The 18,566-nt window shown below is 41.4% G+C and overlaps 1 protein-coding gene across 1 annotated transcript; it reads left to right on the top strand.

Annotated features, from left to right (window-relative positions):
* Positions 1-4,617: 4,617 nt before the first annotated feature.
* On the top strand, positions 4,618-13,680 carry LOC131247016 (external alternative NAD(P)H-ubiquinone oxidoreductase B2, mitochondrial-like). Its single transcript, XM_058247463.1, has 4 exons — positions 4,618-4,755; positions 5,285-5,406; positions 7,327-7,452; positions 13,626-13,680. Exons 1-4 carry the CDS (start codon positions 4,618-4,620, stop codon positions 13,678-13,680), a joined length of 441 nt encoding a protein of 146 aa, XP_058103446.1.
* The last annotated feature ends 4,886 nt before the right edge of the window (positions 13,681-18,566 follow it).

Here is an 18,566-nt window from a genome sequence, read left to right as displayed (position 1 = left end):
TCCTCCCTAGCTGCACAACCCAGTGAGTGGAAGAGACCTCACCATCCACCTAGCCAGCAGTCTGCCAATACCTACTCGGCTCATCGATAGCGAACCCATTTCCGAGCTAGTCATACTCAGCCTAGCTTACAGCCCCCTCACTCGGGCGGATAAGGCGACACCCCCTTCCAACCGACCACGACAAAATGGAAGACACGGCCTCATGGTATAGGCACTGGTGCTCATATTCCACTCGGTCTAGGCATTGGAGCATCTCATGATACCAAGGAGGTTCTGGAATTTTCACTCAATGACATCCTACATGCCCACAGTGCTAGAACCAAGCATTTTTGGTGTCCCATCTGGCCATCCACGATGTGTTTGTGGAGGCTATGACCCTGATGTCGCTAGGGCATACAATGATTAAGTCACATATACATGATATGCATGAGTCACACTATCTAGTCATGCAGCAATCATGCGCATACGGCGCGATAATGTGGGCACTCCGTCTCATAAGGAGTCCCGTAAATAGTCTGCCCAATAGCATATGCTATGATCAAACATTTCTCATATCAAGCATACACATGATGCGTATGGGCATAAATCATGGAGCTATACTAAGCATGTTATATGGTGATGAACTATCCTTCCAACGAGGATGGGCCTAAACGGCGAACACATAACAAGTATGGGCCTATCAATGGGCCCTAAGGAGAGTTATAATGCAGACATTTAACCAACATTACTCTTACAATGTGGACGTCAAACCAACATTGCTCCCAAGGCATAGCCCACCATAAAGGTCAACACATAACCCACGGTGGAATAACATTCAATGCGCCTTATGTACATCCCATTGGGCCTTGACCCATGAGCCTCCAATACATCAAACGGGCCTCATAGCTTAGGCCTCATATATATCAAGGTGGGCCTCAACAACGGGCCACAAATATAACAAGATGGGGCTAATCACATGGGCCTCATATATATCAAGGTGGGCCTCAACAACGGGCCACAAATACATCAAGATGGGCCTAATCACATGGGCCACATATACATCACAATGGGCCTCGGCACATGGGCCATAAATACATCACATCGAGCCCCACCCATAGGCCGCATATACATCACAATGAGCCCCATTACATGGGCCGCACCAATGGGCCACAAATACTTCACTTAGGCATCATCAAATGGGTCTTATGTAAGATGGACTGCGTGGACATAAAACATATGGATGGCATGGATATAAAACAGATGCACGGTGTGAATTACAAAGGATGGCATGGATATAATACATACACCATGGCAGGCCACATACATCAGGGCCCACCGTCCTATATACATGGACGGTGTGGATATATGCAACACATCAAGGTGGGACCCACACGTGTGGGTAAGACACTTACAGCACATAGGTCCCAAACAAATGAACGGTTGGATAAAACACATACTCCATGATTAGACCCACCTAACTGGGTTGTTGGTTAAACAGATAGGCGGTTGAGATGTAGAACAAATGAACGGCGTGATGTAAAACAGGTGGACGGTATAGATGCAAGGCACATACGTCATGGTGCGCCTCATGCAACACCATCTCAAGATGGTCGGTTTAGATTAAAACACATATATCATGTGGTCCCACGCCCATGAGTTGGATGGACGACGTGGGTATAAAACATATGCATAACGGTGTGGCCCACCGTCTAGCTGGACGATGGGGATCACGATTAGGCCCACGAATTTGCTGACGTTAATACAGCAGTTATATAGCTGTTGTACACCTGCCAATCCTCTGTCAAATACAGTGGGTCCCATGGTAGCGTGGCCCACATGTGTGTGTGTGTGTGTGTATATATGTATATATATTATATTAAATTAACACTGTCAGAAGCCAGGTGTATATATATAATATCAACATCAACCACAGCCTGCCTACGTCCAGCAACCACCGTCCATTGGACTGGACGGTGTGGACGCAAGAAACATACATCAAGGTGGCCACGTGGTGTCGGGTCTACGTCCCAACAAGGGACGGACGGTTAGGATAAAACCCATACCTCATGGTGGGGTCCACCGTCCCAGTCGTGGATGGTGTGGATAAAAATAGACCCACATGGATTGCTAATGTCATTTACAGCAGTTATATAGCTGCGTGAGTTACACTAGTCAATCCATTCCACAGAGGTGGGTTCCCACGTGGGGCCCACCATAACATTTATTTATCATCCAACCGTTGGTAAGGTCACACGGTCCTAGATGAATAGGAAAAACAAATTTCATAATGATCCGAAACTCCTGGACTCCAAGGAGTTTTAATGGCAGACGTTACATCCCCATTGTTTCCTGTAACGTGGGCCACCTGAGTGTTGTATATGGCTGATTTTTTGGGGTGGCCCACTGCCCCAAAGGGGCCTACCAAATGCACGGGGTTGATGCCAAACACACATCATAGTGGGCCCCACGGCTGGGACCCCTGCCCACCATCTAATGTAGCAGGATGCTGTTACGCGTCCTATGACGGCAGCAGCAGCACCTGCTGCATATGAATATTTATTTATTATTTTTTTAAGAAAAGGGGGTTTTTCTGTGGTTTTTCATGCGTGAGGCCCGCATCAGAAGAATCCACCTCACCCACTAGTTTCTACAGTCCATAACAAATCCATCAAGCCCAATATTGGGCATGTTTCGGCCCGTAGAAAAATTTAAGTGAATTTAAAAGGCGAAAATCACTGTTTTTCAAGGTATGGCCCACAGTTAGTCGGATCAGCTTCATTTTTCGGTTTAATGCCTAAAATGAGTTGGGAAATAGGATGGACGGAATGGATTTAATCCTTGCATCAAGGTGGGGCCTACATGAACAACCCTTCTCAAAAGCTTTTAACCAAATCTAATATTTGTATTTCCAAGTTCACGTCCAGGCGCTGGACTCTTTTTGGGCGTGCAAATAAATCATTAAGGTGGGCCCTGCATAGGTGGGCCACCACATGGCTAGGTGGTGTGGAACATACAAATATATAAAGTGGGCCCCACTTACAAATGGCTTGGATCAAATACATGCTTCATGGTGGGGTCCATCTGGGTGGGCCACACAAACACATCATCGCACATCATAAAAGAAAGAAAGACAAAGGGAGAGATAGACACACACGTGTGATGGAGGGACCCCGACACTATGGGCCCTCCTATGCAATCAATCATATATCAAGTGGGTCCCAATACATGTGGGCTCACCAAATCGAAAATCAATGGTGGAGATTATTTCTCCACCAAAATGGAAGGTCTAGATGACCTCTTTAGATCTTAGGAAAGTAAACATCATGATGGGGTCCATGGAGAATAGCCCCATCATGGAATGATAATAAAAATGAAGGTGGGCCATCGGCCACATCAAGGATCCAAAGTGAGATCCATACTATCAATCAGTAGGCCTCACTTGGCCTATCATTAGAAGCACCCACCATTCGATCTTCTTGGTCCGTTGGAAAGTCGATCTCCTTGTGTCTCACTTTGATGGTGAAAGATGAGAAATGAATGGCTAGGATGAGAGATCTTGGGATAGAAAGTGGGCCACAAAAAACTACTTTTCTCTCTTAGAATGGCTTGGACGTCCACCACTTCCTTAGCTTGGAATTTGTGAAGAGAAAGAGAGAGAGAGAGAGGGGGGTTGTAAGGAGAGAGAGTGATGGGTGATGGATGTGAGGTGAGTGATGGGTGAGGTGAGAGATGGGTTGACTTGGTGGTTGCTTGACTTGTGGAGAAAAAAAGCATGGGTGTGTGTACTTGACATGAGGTGATTGATTGATTGATTGATGGAACATGTTGTAGAGATTCTCTTGGGATTGTAAATGCGCGGTGTTTCCTTTGAAATAAACGTCAGCCCACATCTCCCTGTCAGGAGGGTATCGGATTAGTATGCAAGACGCAGCGTTGTAACCGTGGCGATGATGCGGTCGCAATGGTACAAGTCTTAGATTAAGCCGAATCAAATCTATGGGATACGACTTAGGGTCGAGCGCAAACATCAATTATAGGTCGCAGGGTGCCGGAATTTGACGGGAAGGATCACGGGAGTCGACGGAACAGTACGGACTAGGATACGGGTCTTACATACCATGATGCTGATATTGCAATACTTAATATATAGCTGCAAAAGGGCACAAATACAGGATAGTCAAACCATCCTTGATCTTGGCTATGGACAAGGACCATTTACTTCACATGTTGCTCTGAAGCATAAAAATTATCGTTTTACAGCTGTTACTGACTTGATCCCTCAGAAGGGCTTCATAAAGTAGCAATGTAAAGTAAGACTTTAAATCGTATTAAAGTGGATTAGTTTGTAGATGTGCTTCCTTGGATTGTATATGTAAATCTCATACTATTATGCATGGTTTGCATCTTAGAATTGTCCTTGAATGATACTGGTAGCAATTGCAGCTACTGGTAGCATTACGAAGATCTTAGCTGGACAACTCTGTCATTATACAATCAACTCTCTTAGTCGGACAATATATCCCTTTAATGTTGCGGACAGACAAATTCGGCACTCTAACTATTAAAGAATTCTGAGATGTTATCGATGATATTTGTGTGAGGTAGCCTTAAGTGGAGCAGTATTTGAAAAATAACCGAATGCACAATGTTGTTGATTTGTTGAATGATTCTAAAGTAAATGAGAGAAAAAAATCTATTGAGTTAGATATTGAAGGGTTCAAGTCAGCTCTGTCTCTTGTGGATTTACAGATGAAGAATCTTCCTGCAACTGCTCAGGTGATTTTCTGATGAACTTCTTATTGAAATGATGGGTTTAGTGATGAAGCTTTTTTTATATGTTGCTTCCGGATAAGACTCGTCAGCATGTCGCATGTATTTCTTTGTGAGGGCCATCCATCAGATAGACCCACCAAGCGTGTTTCTTAGCCTCACTAAACTGGTTGGCATTCCTGTATGGAGAAGATGGACTGTTAGAATTGTTGAGCAGCAGTTCACCTTGAAATAACAAGTGAGGTCCACCCAATTAGTGGATTGGCTTTATTTTTTGGTCAGAGAACATACATGGTGGGATTTTATTCTCTCATGTATGTTCTGTGTTGGCATGTGTCCTTGTGAGTGGCCTTCACATTTTCTGTTGCATCTGATAAATGTGGAATGGTAGTTATTCATAAATGGCATCTTTTGAAGAACCATCTCTTGGCATTTTCTTTTCCTTGCATTTTCATTGTTGATAAAGAAGAAGAGAGGAGAGATTCACTAAATATGAATATACAAAATAAACTCTCTGACAATCACGAAATACTAGGTTGCTGCTCAACAAGGTGCATACCTTGCAAGGTGCTTTAACCACGTGAAGGACTCTGAAGATAATCCTGAAGGTCCTCTCAGGTTCAGAGAATCAGGTCGCCATCAATTTCAGCCATTTCGGTACAAATCAAACTTCCATAACTTTTCTATTGATTATGCTTCTTACTTATTAGGGTGTTTGCTTTGATTGAATTGCGAATCAAATTTTGAAGATCTAGGTCTTAGTTTTCCCTATTAAAAAATATTTATGGAAATTAATGCATACTTTATTTTGTTTTTGCTTGTCTGTTGTTTCACTTATTCATATGGCCCCTTTTCAAAACTCATTGATTGCAACCAACTTCTTTAATCAACCTATGTAATGTACTATTAGATAACACTTGATTGTAATCAACATATGTAATTGTCTTTTACATTGTGCCTCTGGGAGTTTTATGGTCTCATTGCCGGTCCCCAAGTGGGATAAAGTGGGAGGGTTACGTCAGACAAACTTATGTCATAACTTCCAACATGATGATGATGATGATGATATGGTCCCTTTTTAAGGCGAGCAGTGGGCTGGCTGGGCCAGGCACAATTCTATTTTGAATAGGCTTGGCCTGGTATACATGACCTGACCAGTTCCAAAACTGGAGAAAGCATATGGGTATCCATGGAGGTAATGTTGTAGGTTATGAATAGGTATCATGTACCCAAGAAGGCATATTGGCATTTTTAAGGACATGGATGAGGGTGTTTCTGTTGGGGTATTTCAAAAAAAATAAAGAACAACAAAAGAAAAAAAAATTGGAAAAGTGGTCTTTCATCTTTATTGTGCAAAAGTTTCATCCCGTGTCGGATAAGAAGAAGGGTTGTGGAGGGTTTATAAAGCTTTCTTCACCTTAGTGTTTCGAATTGGTGTATTACTATGCACTAGCCCACATGCACACCCAAGGATGGCCCAATGGGAAAACTGGCATGGAAACCAGTTATAGCCGAGTGTGGATGTGGCCCATTTTCTTGACGTGTCTCCGCATGTGGGACGTGACTCCACATGCATGAACTATCTCTCCATAGGCCGTCTCTCCGTACACATGGTGTATATGCATGTTGTAGTTGGATAAGCTCTCTGTACACATGGTGTATATGCATGTTGTAGTTGGATAAGCTCTCTGTACACATGGGGTATATGCATGTTGTAGTTGGATAAGCTCTCTCTCTCTCTCTCTCTCTCTCTCTCTCTCTAGAAAATCTTCTCTCCAAAAATTCTCTTGTTTTTTTCGCTCTGGATGTGCGAAGAAAGTGGGTTGGTGGTTTTAATGTTGGGTTTTACATAACGTGTGCACACTGTCAAGACTGTACATTGGGTAATTGTATCATGGGGATAGCACGTTGCGAACAGACTACATTGGAGAAAAATCTATTGAGGGGCTTAAACTATCTCAAAGAGCACCACTGAGTCTGTGCCTCATCCAATAAGAAGACAACTTCTTCATCAACTGGGATTACTGCTTTTGCATTTGTCTAAACTGGTGTGTCATTTTATATTTTACTGATTTATTCTAGTTTGAATATTTCTCATACCATTGTTTTCAACAGTTGCTATAAGAGTGAGAAGGGTTTGTGGTGAGACATGCATTCTTATTAGCAATATATCTTCATTAGGAATCTGCATAAAGCCCTTACCTATTATGGTATGCTGTTTGCCAAAGATGTTCCTTGAGCTGACTGTAATTGCTGCACATGAGGGCACTGAAAATCTAAGACCCCTCATGTGCCAACACAATCATGCCCAACACTGCAATTGAGCCTAACCATCTCTTCTGGGCCCCAACTTTTGTTCTTGATTAGTGAAAGCATCTGTAAAGGGAAAATGCTTTTGCAATGGTTCTTTTTCATAAATTCAAGAATTCCACATCTAACTATGAGACGTAAATGCTCTGTCCCCCACGGGATAAGTAAAATAACATTCAATAGCTTCATGTACTCATTTTGTGCATTTGCATAAGCTAAATAACTTCACATATTCTTTTGTGGGTTCCTGACGATTTTTGGTCTTAGGTACAAGCATTTTGGGCAGTTTGCTCCATTAGGAGGAGAGCAAACAGCTGCAAAACTCGCACTCCCTGGAGACTGGATTTCTATTGGTCGCAGCACCCAATGGCTTTGGTATTCCGTTTATACAAGGTATTGTTTGCTTCTCATAGCTACGCATCTTTGTGGAATGCACATAGTATGCTTGCAAATGCGCGTGTGTGCTCTGCATTCTGTTTCCCTGATTGTTTAATGCGTATGGGCATATGGTTTTTTCTGCTACTTTTGCTCATGACGCTTGTTCATGATATCAAGCATTTGTACTTGTACGAGGAAAATATTGGGATTACTCTCAAGTCCTGCTAATCTTGTTTTGGTGATTTTGACGAACATTCCATATAGGTGGGACCCACATTCAGTGATCCATCACATTCTTCTGATGGGCCCCAATTGATGGATTGCATTGCACGAAGCACCCTTCCCCTTCAGAAAATCATGTCCATTGGATTTTTTTTGTTTGAAAATGAATAGTAAATATATGATATAGCCAAAAACTCTTGACAAGGAAAAAAGTCCACTAAGATTGTCCAATTGAGGTTGTTATTGGTTGATCACACATCCATGGCTCCCTCTCCAAAAGAATGATTTCATCACCATCACCCAAGGGTGGGCCCCGCCATTTTGAAATACCGACTTGCTGCTGATCACCGTTTTATGTCTCATACATGTAAAGGTATGTGCATTTAGGAGTCATTGATCCTAATTTGCTTACTGTTTTTCCAATTCAGCAAACAAGTTAGTTGGCGCACAAGAGCATTGGTGGTATCAGACTAGACGAGGAGATCCGTATTTGGAAGGGATTTAAGCTGCATATTAGGGGGTAATAGGTTCCAGATTTCATGCCCTAGCAACCATTCATCCTTGTCTTGTTTGTATGTTTTTGTTTTTTCTTCTCTTTGTTTCTCCTTCTTAATTCCATTCTGGAAAATGACAGTTCTATATTATCAATGCAACTTCATTGTTCATTTGATTTTTAATTATGTCACCTGGTCTGGTGTTGGAACAAACAGTCAAACTCGCCATTCTTAAACCTCATCAGTGTCCCACCCATATCAGATGGTGATATGAAAACATAGCCCTACTTCATCAGGTCACCTCCTCAGAAGTCAAAGCAGGTGGATCTTGCATCTTATGTAGAATGGCCGGTGATAGGTTCCCTAGTGGAACTCATCATGTAAGTGTTTGGTTTAGTTTTGAATTTGAGTTAAATTTGGGATGGCTTATTGGACAAGGCTGTGGTGAAAGCTCATGACCTCTTTTTAAGTTGTGGTGTGCCACCCACAGTACCCATGTCATACATCCATGCCAATCTAGACCGGTGTAACCTAAAAAGTGAAACCCCCCATGTTTTAAATTCCAGATCGAGCATTCTAGATTATGGGTCACTTGCTACTCAGATTGTTATTTTTAGCGACCCGAATTAGTGCTCTTTGTTCTTTCTATTGATTAAGTTTATGCAAATTTATATTTACTATATAGAGATTTCTCTCTTTATTTTTTAGTTATAGTATAACACTAAATATGTGGGGTCTATAACGATACGAGTTCTTTTATAAAACTATATTGCATATCATATAGTATTTAATGTGGGATGGGTAGAGGATATCTTAATGGATGGCCAGGATTACACAAATTTGGGCCAGTGGGGACCTGATTGGGTAGAAATAACCTAAATACTCACTATAGCTTCCGACGGCCATAACTTTACAACCAGTTATCCGTTTTGCACGAATAGTAAACCATATTAAAGCTATCAACAAGCTGTATGCCCTGGCCAACAACTCAGAGTTTGTTGCCCCCTAAACAGCTTAGCATATTTCAAGTCAAAATAGAGTTTTAAGTAATAACTTGCTATTTTTAGTAAAAAAAAATTCTCTTCCATTTTTTGGGTTTTGAGAGTTCGGTTATGGTCCAAAGTCTTTTAGTCATTTAAGGCTTGTTTATGCATTTTGTTATGATTGGATAATTTATTACTATTTTGGAAAAGTGTCCTATGTTTGAGTGGTTTTTTTTTTTTACTTATATAAGGTCATCATATACATATTATGCAACACTTTTATGTAATAATACCAAAATTAATTTCCCATTTTTAGAGATTTTCTCTTCACTTACAGATTTAAGGGCTACTCTTGAGAAGCAGACAATAATCTCTTCTTTTTATCCGCGCACCTGATGATGATCTCCTCTTAATCCACTCACTCACTACATTAGTATTAGAATGATGCACATGACCTTACCCATGGCGTACCACATATTGGAAGAAGTAGCATACCACGTACCCATTCCTATACCACGTGCCAAAGTGACCCATGATTTAGGTAAGCTTGATCTAGACAATTTTAGATGGAAAGTGGCCTAAAAATCACACTGATTTGACAATTTTAACCATCCAGTTGGTAGCTTGAATGCTTAGCATATAATAGTCAATGGCACAGATTCAACTAACGTAGATGATTAAGATTGCCCAATCAATGTGAATTTTTGTTATTGCTCGGTTCACAATGAGGCCATTGATTTTGTAAACCTTATCACAACTGGTCTATATCATCGTGCATGTCGGATGAGACACCACAATGTAAAATACTTTAGTAATGGCTGAACTATTACCTGTATGCATGGTACTAATTTTCTAAACATGCTGCCTGTTGGCATGATCAAAAGCCCCATGAATTCTCTTTGGGGGTTCTTCCGAGACCATCTTTATGATATATAAAGTAACTAGCTTTTGGATATTTTTGCCCCTTTAATGGATTTTTAAGATAGGAAACTTTTGAATATTGAAAGGACATGCGAAGGCATTTTTAATATAATAGGGGTATTTTGGTAACTAAAACTTTTGGTTGTTGTTCGTCAGTTCAAATCTCACCCACAACAAGTCTTTAGATGCTTGAATTTTATTTACAAAAAGAAACTAATCATTTTTCTCAAATAGTATTTTCTCTTCTTATAGTCATAGCACTGGAAAAAAGTGGGGATTGGTTGTCATTATGAAAAAACATACCTCACTTCCTCTGTATATTCTGTAGCCGGACCCTTTTCCTCCGTGTCTCTTCAGTTGCTTTTTCTCCCCTATTCTACCTCCACATGCATTGTTGCACCTGTTGTAACTGTACCTGTAGTGTTTTTATATACAAACAAATGGGTGGTATAGAGTTCTTGAAGGACCACTGCTACTGAGCTTTGGCAGTTCTCCTAAGTGTCTTTCTTTTTTAGCTGTCGAGGGATTTCTAAGTGCCAGCGTATGATCCATCACACTCAACCAGAGTAGCAAAGCTTTTCTCTTGGAATTTATCATGGCCCTATGGACCCTACACTAAATGGGATGCAGTGCTTTACACCCCTAACTAGAAGCAATGTCACATGGAAGCGGATTATGTGCGGCCCGACCTCACCCAAGAGGATGTGGTCCTGCCGTGGGGCCCACCTAGATGTATTTATTCTATATCCACACTGGCCAGTTTTTCCATATGATTTTAGGGCGTCAGCCCAAAATTGAAGAAGCTCCAAATCTCAAGTGTACCATACTATAGAAAACAGTGGTGATGAACACCCTATCATTAAAAACTTCATAGGGCCCTCCATAATGTTTCCCTAATGTTTATTTGCCTATTGATAGGGTCACATAAACCTATATGAAGGGGGAAAAAAGATCAATATCAGCTTGATCGAAAACTTTTATGATCCATTAATGGTCAATATTCACTACTGTTTCCTATGATATGGTCCACTTGAGAATTGCATCTACTTCATGTTTAGGGTCATGTCCTAAAATGATATGGCAGAAAGGATGGACAACGTGGATATAGAATACACACATCAAGTTAGGCCCACGGTAAGGGTGGAACCTAATCTGCTCCTAGAAGAGCACATAAGCGCATTTAGTAAACTCTATGGGCCCACCATGTATGTATGTGTCTTATCCACATAGTCCAATTGTTTTTCATATCATTTTGGGGTATGAACTCAAAATTGAAGCATATCTAAAGCTCAACTAGACTACTTTATAGGAAATAGTGTGAATTGAATGACTATTGTTGAAAATTTTTTGGGGGCCATAGAAGTTTTGGATCAATCTAATATTTATGTTTTCCCTTCATTTATGTTTCTATGATCTTATGAAGAGGGATGAAAAATAAATATATCACCATATGCCTTAAGAAAGTTTCAACGATGAATTCACTTGAGCTTTGGATATACTTTAATTTTGAGCTCATGCTGAAAAAACAAATGAAAGCCATGGATAAGATGCATACATCCATAGTGGGCCCCATAGAGTTTACTAAGGGTGTGTTTGATTTTTCAGTGACCATGTAAATACCCTTTAAATGGGTAATTATTACCATTTCACCCGTTTGAAAATCGTTTTAAAATCCACTGTACTTTTGTTGAGGCATAAAAAATATTCCATTGCAGTGGTCAGAGAATTCCATGGTGCGGATCTTTTCCAAGGTTGTGCACTCCGTATTTTGGTAAAAATCAGCTTTGGGGGTATTTTGGTAAAAATCCATGCCCGAAAGTATTTTAGGTATTTTGGTAAAAATCCATGTCCAGGAGTATTTTAGGTATTTTGGTAAAAATCCATGTCCGGTGGTAGTTTAGGTATTTTGGTAAAAATTCATGTCCCGGGGGTAGTTTAGGTATTTTGGTAAAAATCAGTCTCTGGGGGTAGTTTAGGTATTTTGGTAAAATTCCATGTCCAAGGGTAGTTTAGGTATTTTGGTAAAAGGGATTGAAAAGGGTAGTTTGGTAAAAAGGGGTGCACAGGTGTGATTTTAAGGGAGAGAGGTTGTACACCACCATTTAAGAGGGAGCTTGGTGGACACCATGGTTTAAGAAAAGAAGATGTCCATATGTAAAGGGATAAGTGGTGGTGATCACCACTTTGTAAGAGTAGTGGGGCTTATAAATACCCTTCCCCTGCTTTAATTGAAGGGTTGGATCATTTTGGTGGGCCAGGAAATGAAGAAGAAGAAGATAGGAAAGAGTGAGAAGTCACTGTTGTGCGACCCGCGCAACGGAAGTCACTGTTGCACGACCCGCGCAACGAAAACTGCAGTTCCACCGTCCGCGTAAGAAGGCTGCTGTTGCGCTGTCTGCCTATTGTGCGACCCGTGCAACAGAAGCGGGAATTCGTCTAAGTGATGATTTCTGTAAGCCATATAGTAACGTTATGCTGTCCAAGGGAAGAATTCCATTACGCGAACCGCACAACCAACCAGAACTTCAACTGTGCTTAAACAGAGGAAGAACTTCATCTTTCCTTCTGTTGTGCTGCTGGTGGTACCTAGTACAGTAGTCTTTTGAGAAATCTACACTGTCCACCATCTTCCTCTTGGAATTTCGACCGTGAAGGGTGAGCTTTAATCATCTGATGATGTGGCCCACCTGGACAATCAAGCCTCAAAAGCAACCGAACGATGTTCTTTCGATCGTTGTAGAGATCACATGAATGTACATGGCTAAGAAAGATCAACATGGTTCGGAATGGTTTTTCTCCCTATACCTGATGAACAACTCAGATCCACCTTTCACTGCATGATGGTGATCCACAACAAACGTGCGCAATCTCTGTTACGAACAGAGTCGACGCACGTCGACTCTGTGAAGTCTGGCAACCCACTTATTGAAGCTACATAGAAAATCCACTCCGTACATTGGTTTCAAGATGAAAAACCGTCCAGAAAGGAGTGCTTTTAGAGTGAAATAAGGGTAGCCCACGAGGTTGTTTACTCCACTGTCCATTTCATGTTTAATGACTGAGATTCTGCAATCGCCTGCATGGTGTTAAAAGGACGCCTAGTCTAGGGTAATTCCCACCCTCTGAAGTGAATGGATGGTCCAGATTGATGATTTGGATGAAGATTGGGCCCCACTGAGAGAAATCCAAACAGACAGCAATGGACGTTGCCGTAAATTTTGAATAAGGAAGAAGACACGGCTTGTGCACTTCTGCACTATGTACATGCAATGTACATGTGGGCTCTAGCATGATGTTGGTGAGAAATCTGCTCCGTTCATCCGCATTGTCAGCTCATTTAATACGTTAGGACCAAATCTAAAGCGTATCCAGATGATAGGCGGGCCCCAAATCATGATTTCAAGGGCTGATCTATCAGTTCGGTCATTTTTACAGGGATTCAGGAGCTAAAATTTGACGTGTACATCTAATTTGTAGTCCCAAGGATGCATATAAGGTTTTGAGCCGATCGGAGGGTGGCAACCCCGTGATCTTACATTCTGGATGAGTTTTCAGGCCCGTTTAACAGGACTGCTCTGCATTTCAAGGAGGGTTCAAGGAAGAATGACTGGAAGGATGCTTAAAACTAATTTCAAGCCCGAGATTGGTTAATCAAATCAACAATTCCTCCTAAGTACTAGGAGATGACTGAAGTAGCTATCGAAATGCTGCCGAAATTTCTATCTCATTGAAGACTGGTTGATCAGATCGACATTCCTCCTAAGTACTAGGAGATGACTAAAACAAGCGACGAAATGCTGTCGAAATTTCTATCGAACAGTCTTCTCTTTCATTCATTACATTGCATTAATTGTACTTTATTTTTAGAATCAAGGGAATCTAAGGATGTAAATGAACTCAGATAAATGTGATCATTGTTCTCTCGTTCTTTCTTTGTTATCATTGAATAAATCCCCCAAATCAAAAGTATTTGTTTTCTTGTCGAAACAACTTTTTACCTCGGAAACCGGTTCAAAAGAATTATTTTAAATTTGTGGACTCCAGGGTGATGTATATGATAAATCCATTCCGTCCAGCCATTTTAATGCAATGTTTTAAAGCATTAGCCGAAAAATGAGCAAATTGAACACTCAAATGACCCACACAAAAAGAAACAGTGAGCTTGAGATGTTTTTAATCGTAAGTGTTTGATTCCCTTTGTCTAGTGGCGTGGCCCACTTGAGCTTTCGACATGCCTCATTTTTTTGGTTCATGCCATAAATTCATCAGTCATAATAGATTAATGATGTGGATAAGAGATACACATCACGGTGGGACCCACAAATATGTTGTGGCGTTCTCAATTTTTGTGTCAAAAATGCAGGTCGTCAAATCAAACATTGAAAAAAGTGAGATAAATACGGGGGGAAATAATTATTATATATTTCCACTGAATGGAAAAAACAAACAGGCCCTAAGTGTGCTCTACATCCTAGCAACATTTCCTTTTTAACACACCTTGATGGTGTGTTAATGTCACCAAGTGGACTCCACAATTACGATCGTGTTGTCCCCACCGAGGTCATTTTAGTGCATGGGTCCATAAATGAGGCAGATCCAGGGTAAGAGTGGACCACATTGCAGAAGGTAGTGTGGATTGAATGGCTACTATTGAAAATTTCTTGGGGGCCACAATTTTGGATCAAACTGATACTCTGATTTGGAGTCACTAGGCCTGCCCATTGACACCCGCCATCTGTGATGTTAAACTCTACTATTTTATTTTAAAAACTAATAAAGAATTATCGAGCAACTACTCTTAGTAAAATCTCCTAACTTTTGGCGAGTGCCTCTGGATGATGGACAACGTGTCTATAGGATAAGTATTCTTATCCTTTATTAATGGCCTATCAATGCCTCCGAATTCCATGCTAAGGAAAACACCAACTTCGACTACAATGTAGGGCACACCTTGTATATCCATGTCAACTTTTAGGGCAGGATCCAAAATTAAATTAGATCCAGATCTTTGGTGTGGACCACACCACATGAAATAATAGTGATTGAACACCCACCATTAAAAAGTTCTCAAGGCTCACCGTGATTATTGTTTGTGGTCCAACCTTCTGTTGGATGACAGGAAAACATAAATATCAACCTGATCAAGAGGTATAGCCTACGGTGTACATTCAATCACAATGTTCCCGTGGTGTGGTGCTGAAATTTGAATCTGCTTAATTTTAGGCTTATGCCTAATATGCCCCACGGTCACATCCTCATCCAATGCAGAGTTTCCGGGGAGCAAATTAGAGAGGGCCCGGACACCTAAGATGGTGCAGCCCTTGCAATGGGCCCACTTTAATACATGTGTTTTATATATCCACATTCTCCATCTATTTTTAGATATTATTTTAGGACATTATCAAAAAAAATTTTAAAAATTCAAATATTATGTGGACCCTATTCTAAATAGGTGTGACTGAATGTCCTGGAGAAATTTACCATTGTAGATGCTACCTTCTACCAGCGATTTTTACGAAGGATACAAATCTTAGCTTACCAACTTAGACTTTGCACGTACGTCAGAGCACTTAAAGACGAAAATACCCCTGATCTTTAAGTAAACCTATCGCTATGAATTATAACCGTAGTCATAGATAACATAATCCGTAGCTGTAGATCCAAATCGAGGCGGGCTCACCCAACTGACTATGCCCCCGCCACTTGCTGCCATGTCCAGCGGAGCCACGCTGGTCTGGCGGGGCCCTATGGCTACGAATTAAAACTATAGCTATGGGTACCTTGCTATCCAATTTTTTATTTTTTATTTTTTATTTTTTTGTGTTAGCTTGTTAGTACACACCCACGTCAGTACACACACTCCATGTTAGCCACCCCCACTAGGGATCGATACCAAGACCTTAAGTGTTGAAACGAAGTATCTCCACTCAATCTGCCAATTAAGCTATGGATCTAGGTGTAACAAAAAAAAACAAAACAAACAGTCACATCAAAGGAATCTATTTTCTTTTTCTATTGTTTGGCACTGAATCCATGGTTTCCAAACATGGCCTAATGGAAAGAAGGTAAAAATAATAATTAATAAAATAAAAAGATGCAGTTCTTTAAGATGAGATAGTGTTGTTGGCTTTACAGAACAGCCGAATGACCTTCATTTTCATAGCTCGCCAAATATTAAGGCACTAACTTTCATTTAAAGATGGCTTTTATTACCTGATTTTCTACAGAAAAGAATTCAACTAGTGAGAACCTCTTTTATTTGAGAAAATGACTGATGTGTTACCATTTGGATTAGTGTCAAAACAAGAATGTATGGTTATCTTGCCAATATTCTCAATCCTTTTTTCTGCCAGCTCAGTTGTGTCTGTCAGAAAGATTTGGCTATATGATGAAAACATGTCTTAGTGAATAGTGATTATTACTTCTAATTTGGAATGACTTTTAGAATTGAGCTAGGCAACCTAGGACTTGAGTAAGACAACGTAGAAATTGAGTAAGGGAACCTACGAATTAAGCAAGGGAACCTTCAATTGACCGAGACAAAATACAAATTGAGCAAGAAAACCTAGGAATTGAGCGAGGCAAATTACAAATTAAGTGAGGCAACGTAGAAATACAGGGGGGCAAACTAGGGATTGAGTGAAGCAACCTAGGAATTGAGCAATGCAAACTACAAATTACACGAAGGAACCTAGAAATTCAGCGAAGGAACCTAGAAATTCAGCAAAGGAACCTACAAATTCAGTGAGGCAACCTAGGAATTCAGTGAGGCAACCTAGGTGTCATGCCCCAAACCCTAAATCAGATTCTCAGGAATCCCGACAGCCGAATCTGGTGCCGACGGCCTTTGTAGTACCCCATTCTCGGCTCCCAGCATCCAAATTCCAGGTTCCGATCTTGGGATCCTACAAGGAGGATTTTTCAACGTAAATTTATCTCGTAAGAAGCATAACCATAAGTTTACCCAAATCATGAAGGCAACATCATCATCACATATCTACTAATATAAACATTTGAATACAGTGCTGAAAGGAAAATACATATATATCAAAAATCAAATCTCCTAAAAACCGCCGCACGCTCCAAGCTTAACGCTGCTGCGACCTAACGCCACCTGCACGCATCTATCGGGCATAAGCTTATAGAAAGTTTAGAGGGTGGTGAAAGTGTGTACACAAGATAAGTGCCAAGTAAGCAATATTAGAGTAATCAGAGTAAGCGAAAATACTGACAAGATCATGAATTATACAATATCAGAGTAAGCGGAAATATACTGGTAAGTCCATGAGTCATATAATATCAGGGTACGCAATGCAGATCATAATGAGCCAAATATCATATACTGCGGATGCAATGCAATATGCAAATCCTGACAAGTCCGTCTAAGCCATATAAGTGCAGACACGTAGCAATCCAAAATGTCATATGCCGTGGATGACATGCAATATGTGATGCGAATGAAATACCAAGCTGGAGTGAAGTCGGGATGATAGTACATAGTATTGCAAGCTATGGAATCCATCACAAGGGAATTCTATCCAAACCAGTCTCATACCTAAATTTGGATAGTCAAACACAATGTGTTAAACTCCTGTCTCAGGTTAGTCGCGCGCCCCAACCGAAATTCTGACCAATGCGAAGGTACACATAACAAATAGTTGCCCACCACTAGCCCGAGTGGATAGTGAATGGATGAATGAATGAGTATGCAACTCCTACTCAGTAACCTGCCAGCACAATAGCCTGCCAACCACTGGTAGCTCGCCCAGTGTGGTAGCTCGCCTAAGCCTCAGCCCTACCCACATCACACCCACCCACATCAGTGGCCGCCCACGTGCGCCCGCCCACTGTGCAACGGTGACGGGGTGTCATAATATCGTGTCAGTCCTCATATTAAGTCCACATATCAGTATTGTTCCTCTCTGGGGAATCACCGGAGTCTATTACACTCCACACTGACTGCCGCCTCCCTAGCCGCACAGCCCAGCAGGTGGAAGAGACCACACTATCCGCCTGACCAGTAGTCTGCCAATACCTACTCAGCTCATCGATAGCAGACTCATTAACTAGCTGGTCAAACTCAGCCTAGCTTACAGCCCCCTCACTTGGGCGGATAAGGCCACACCCCCTCCCAACCGACCACGACACAGTGGTAGACGCGACTTACTAGTATTCGGCACTCGGGAGCTCATGTTCCACTCAGTCTAGACGTTGGGGCATCTCCTGGTCTCGGAGTTTCTGGAACTTCCACCCAAGGACATCCTAATTGCCCACAGTGCTAGAACCAAGTATTTTTGGTGTCCCATCTGGCCATCCAAGATGTGCCTGTGGAGGTCACGGCCCCGATGTCGCTAGGGTGTACAATGATCATGTCACACATATACGAGATGAATAAGTCACACTGTCCAGTCATGCAGCAATCCTGCGCTTATCGCACCTCATGTGGGTAACTCCTATCAGTGAGTCCCATAAATAGTCTGCCTAATGGCATATGCTATGATCAGTCACT

Source organism: Magnolia sinica, chromosome 1 (genome assembly GCF_029962835.1).
Source record: "Magnolia sinica isolate HGM2019 chromosome 1, MsV1, whole genome shotgun sequence".
NCBI classification, from domain to species: Eukaryota; Viridiplantae; Streptophyta; class Magnoliopsida; order Magnoliales; family Magnoliaceae; genus Magnolia; species Magnolia sinica.
The sequence above is the reverse complement of the archived record's forward strand: the minus strand, read 5'-3'. Positions and strand labels throughout refer to the sequence as shown.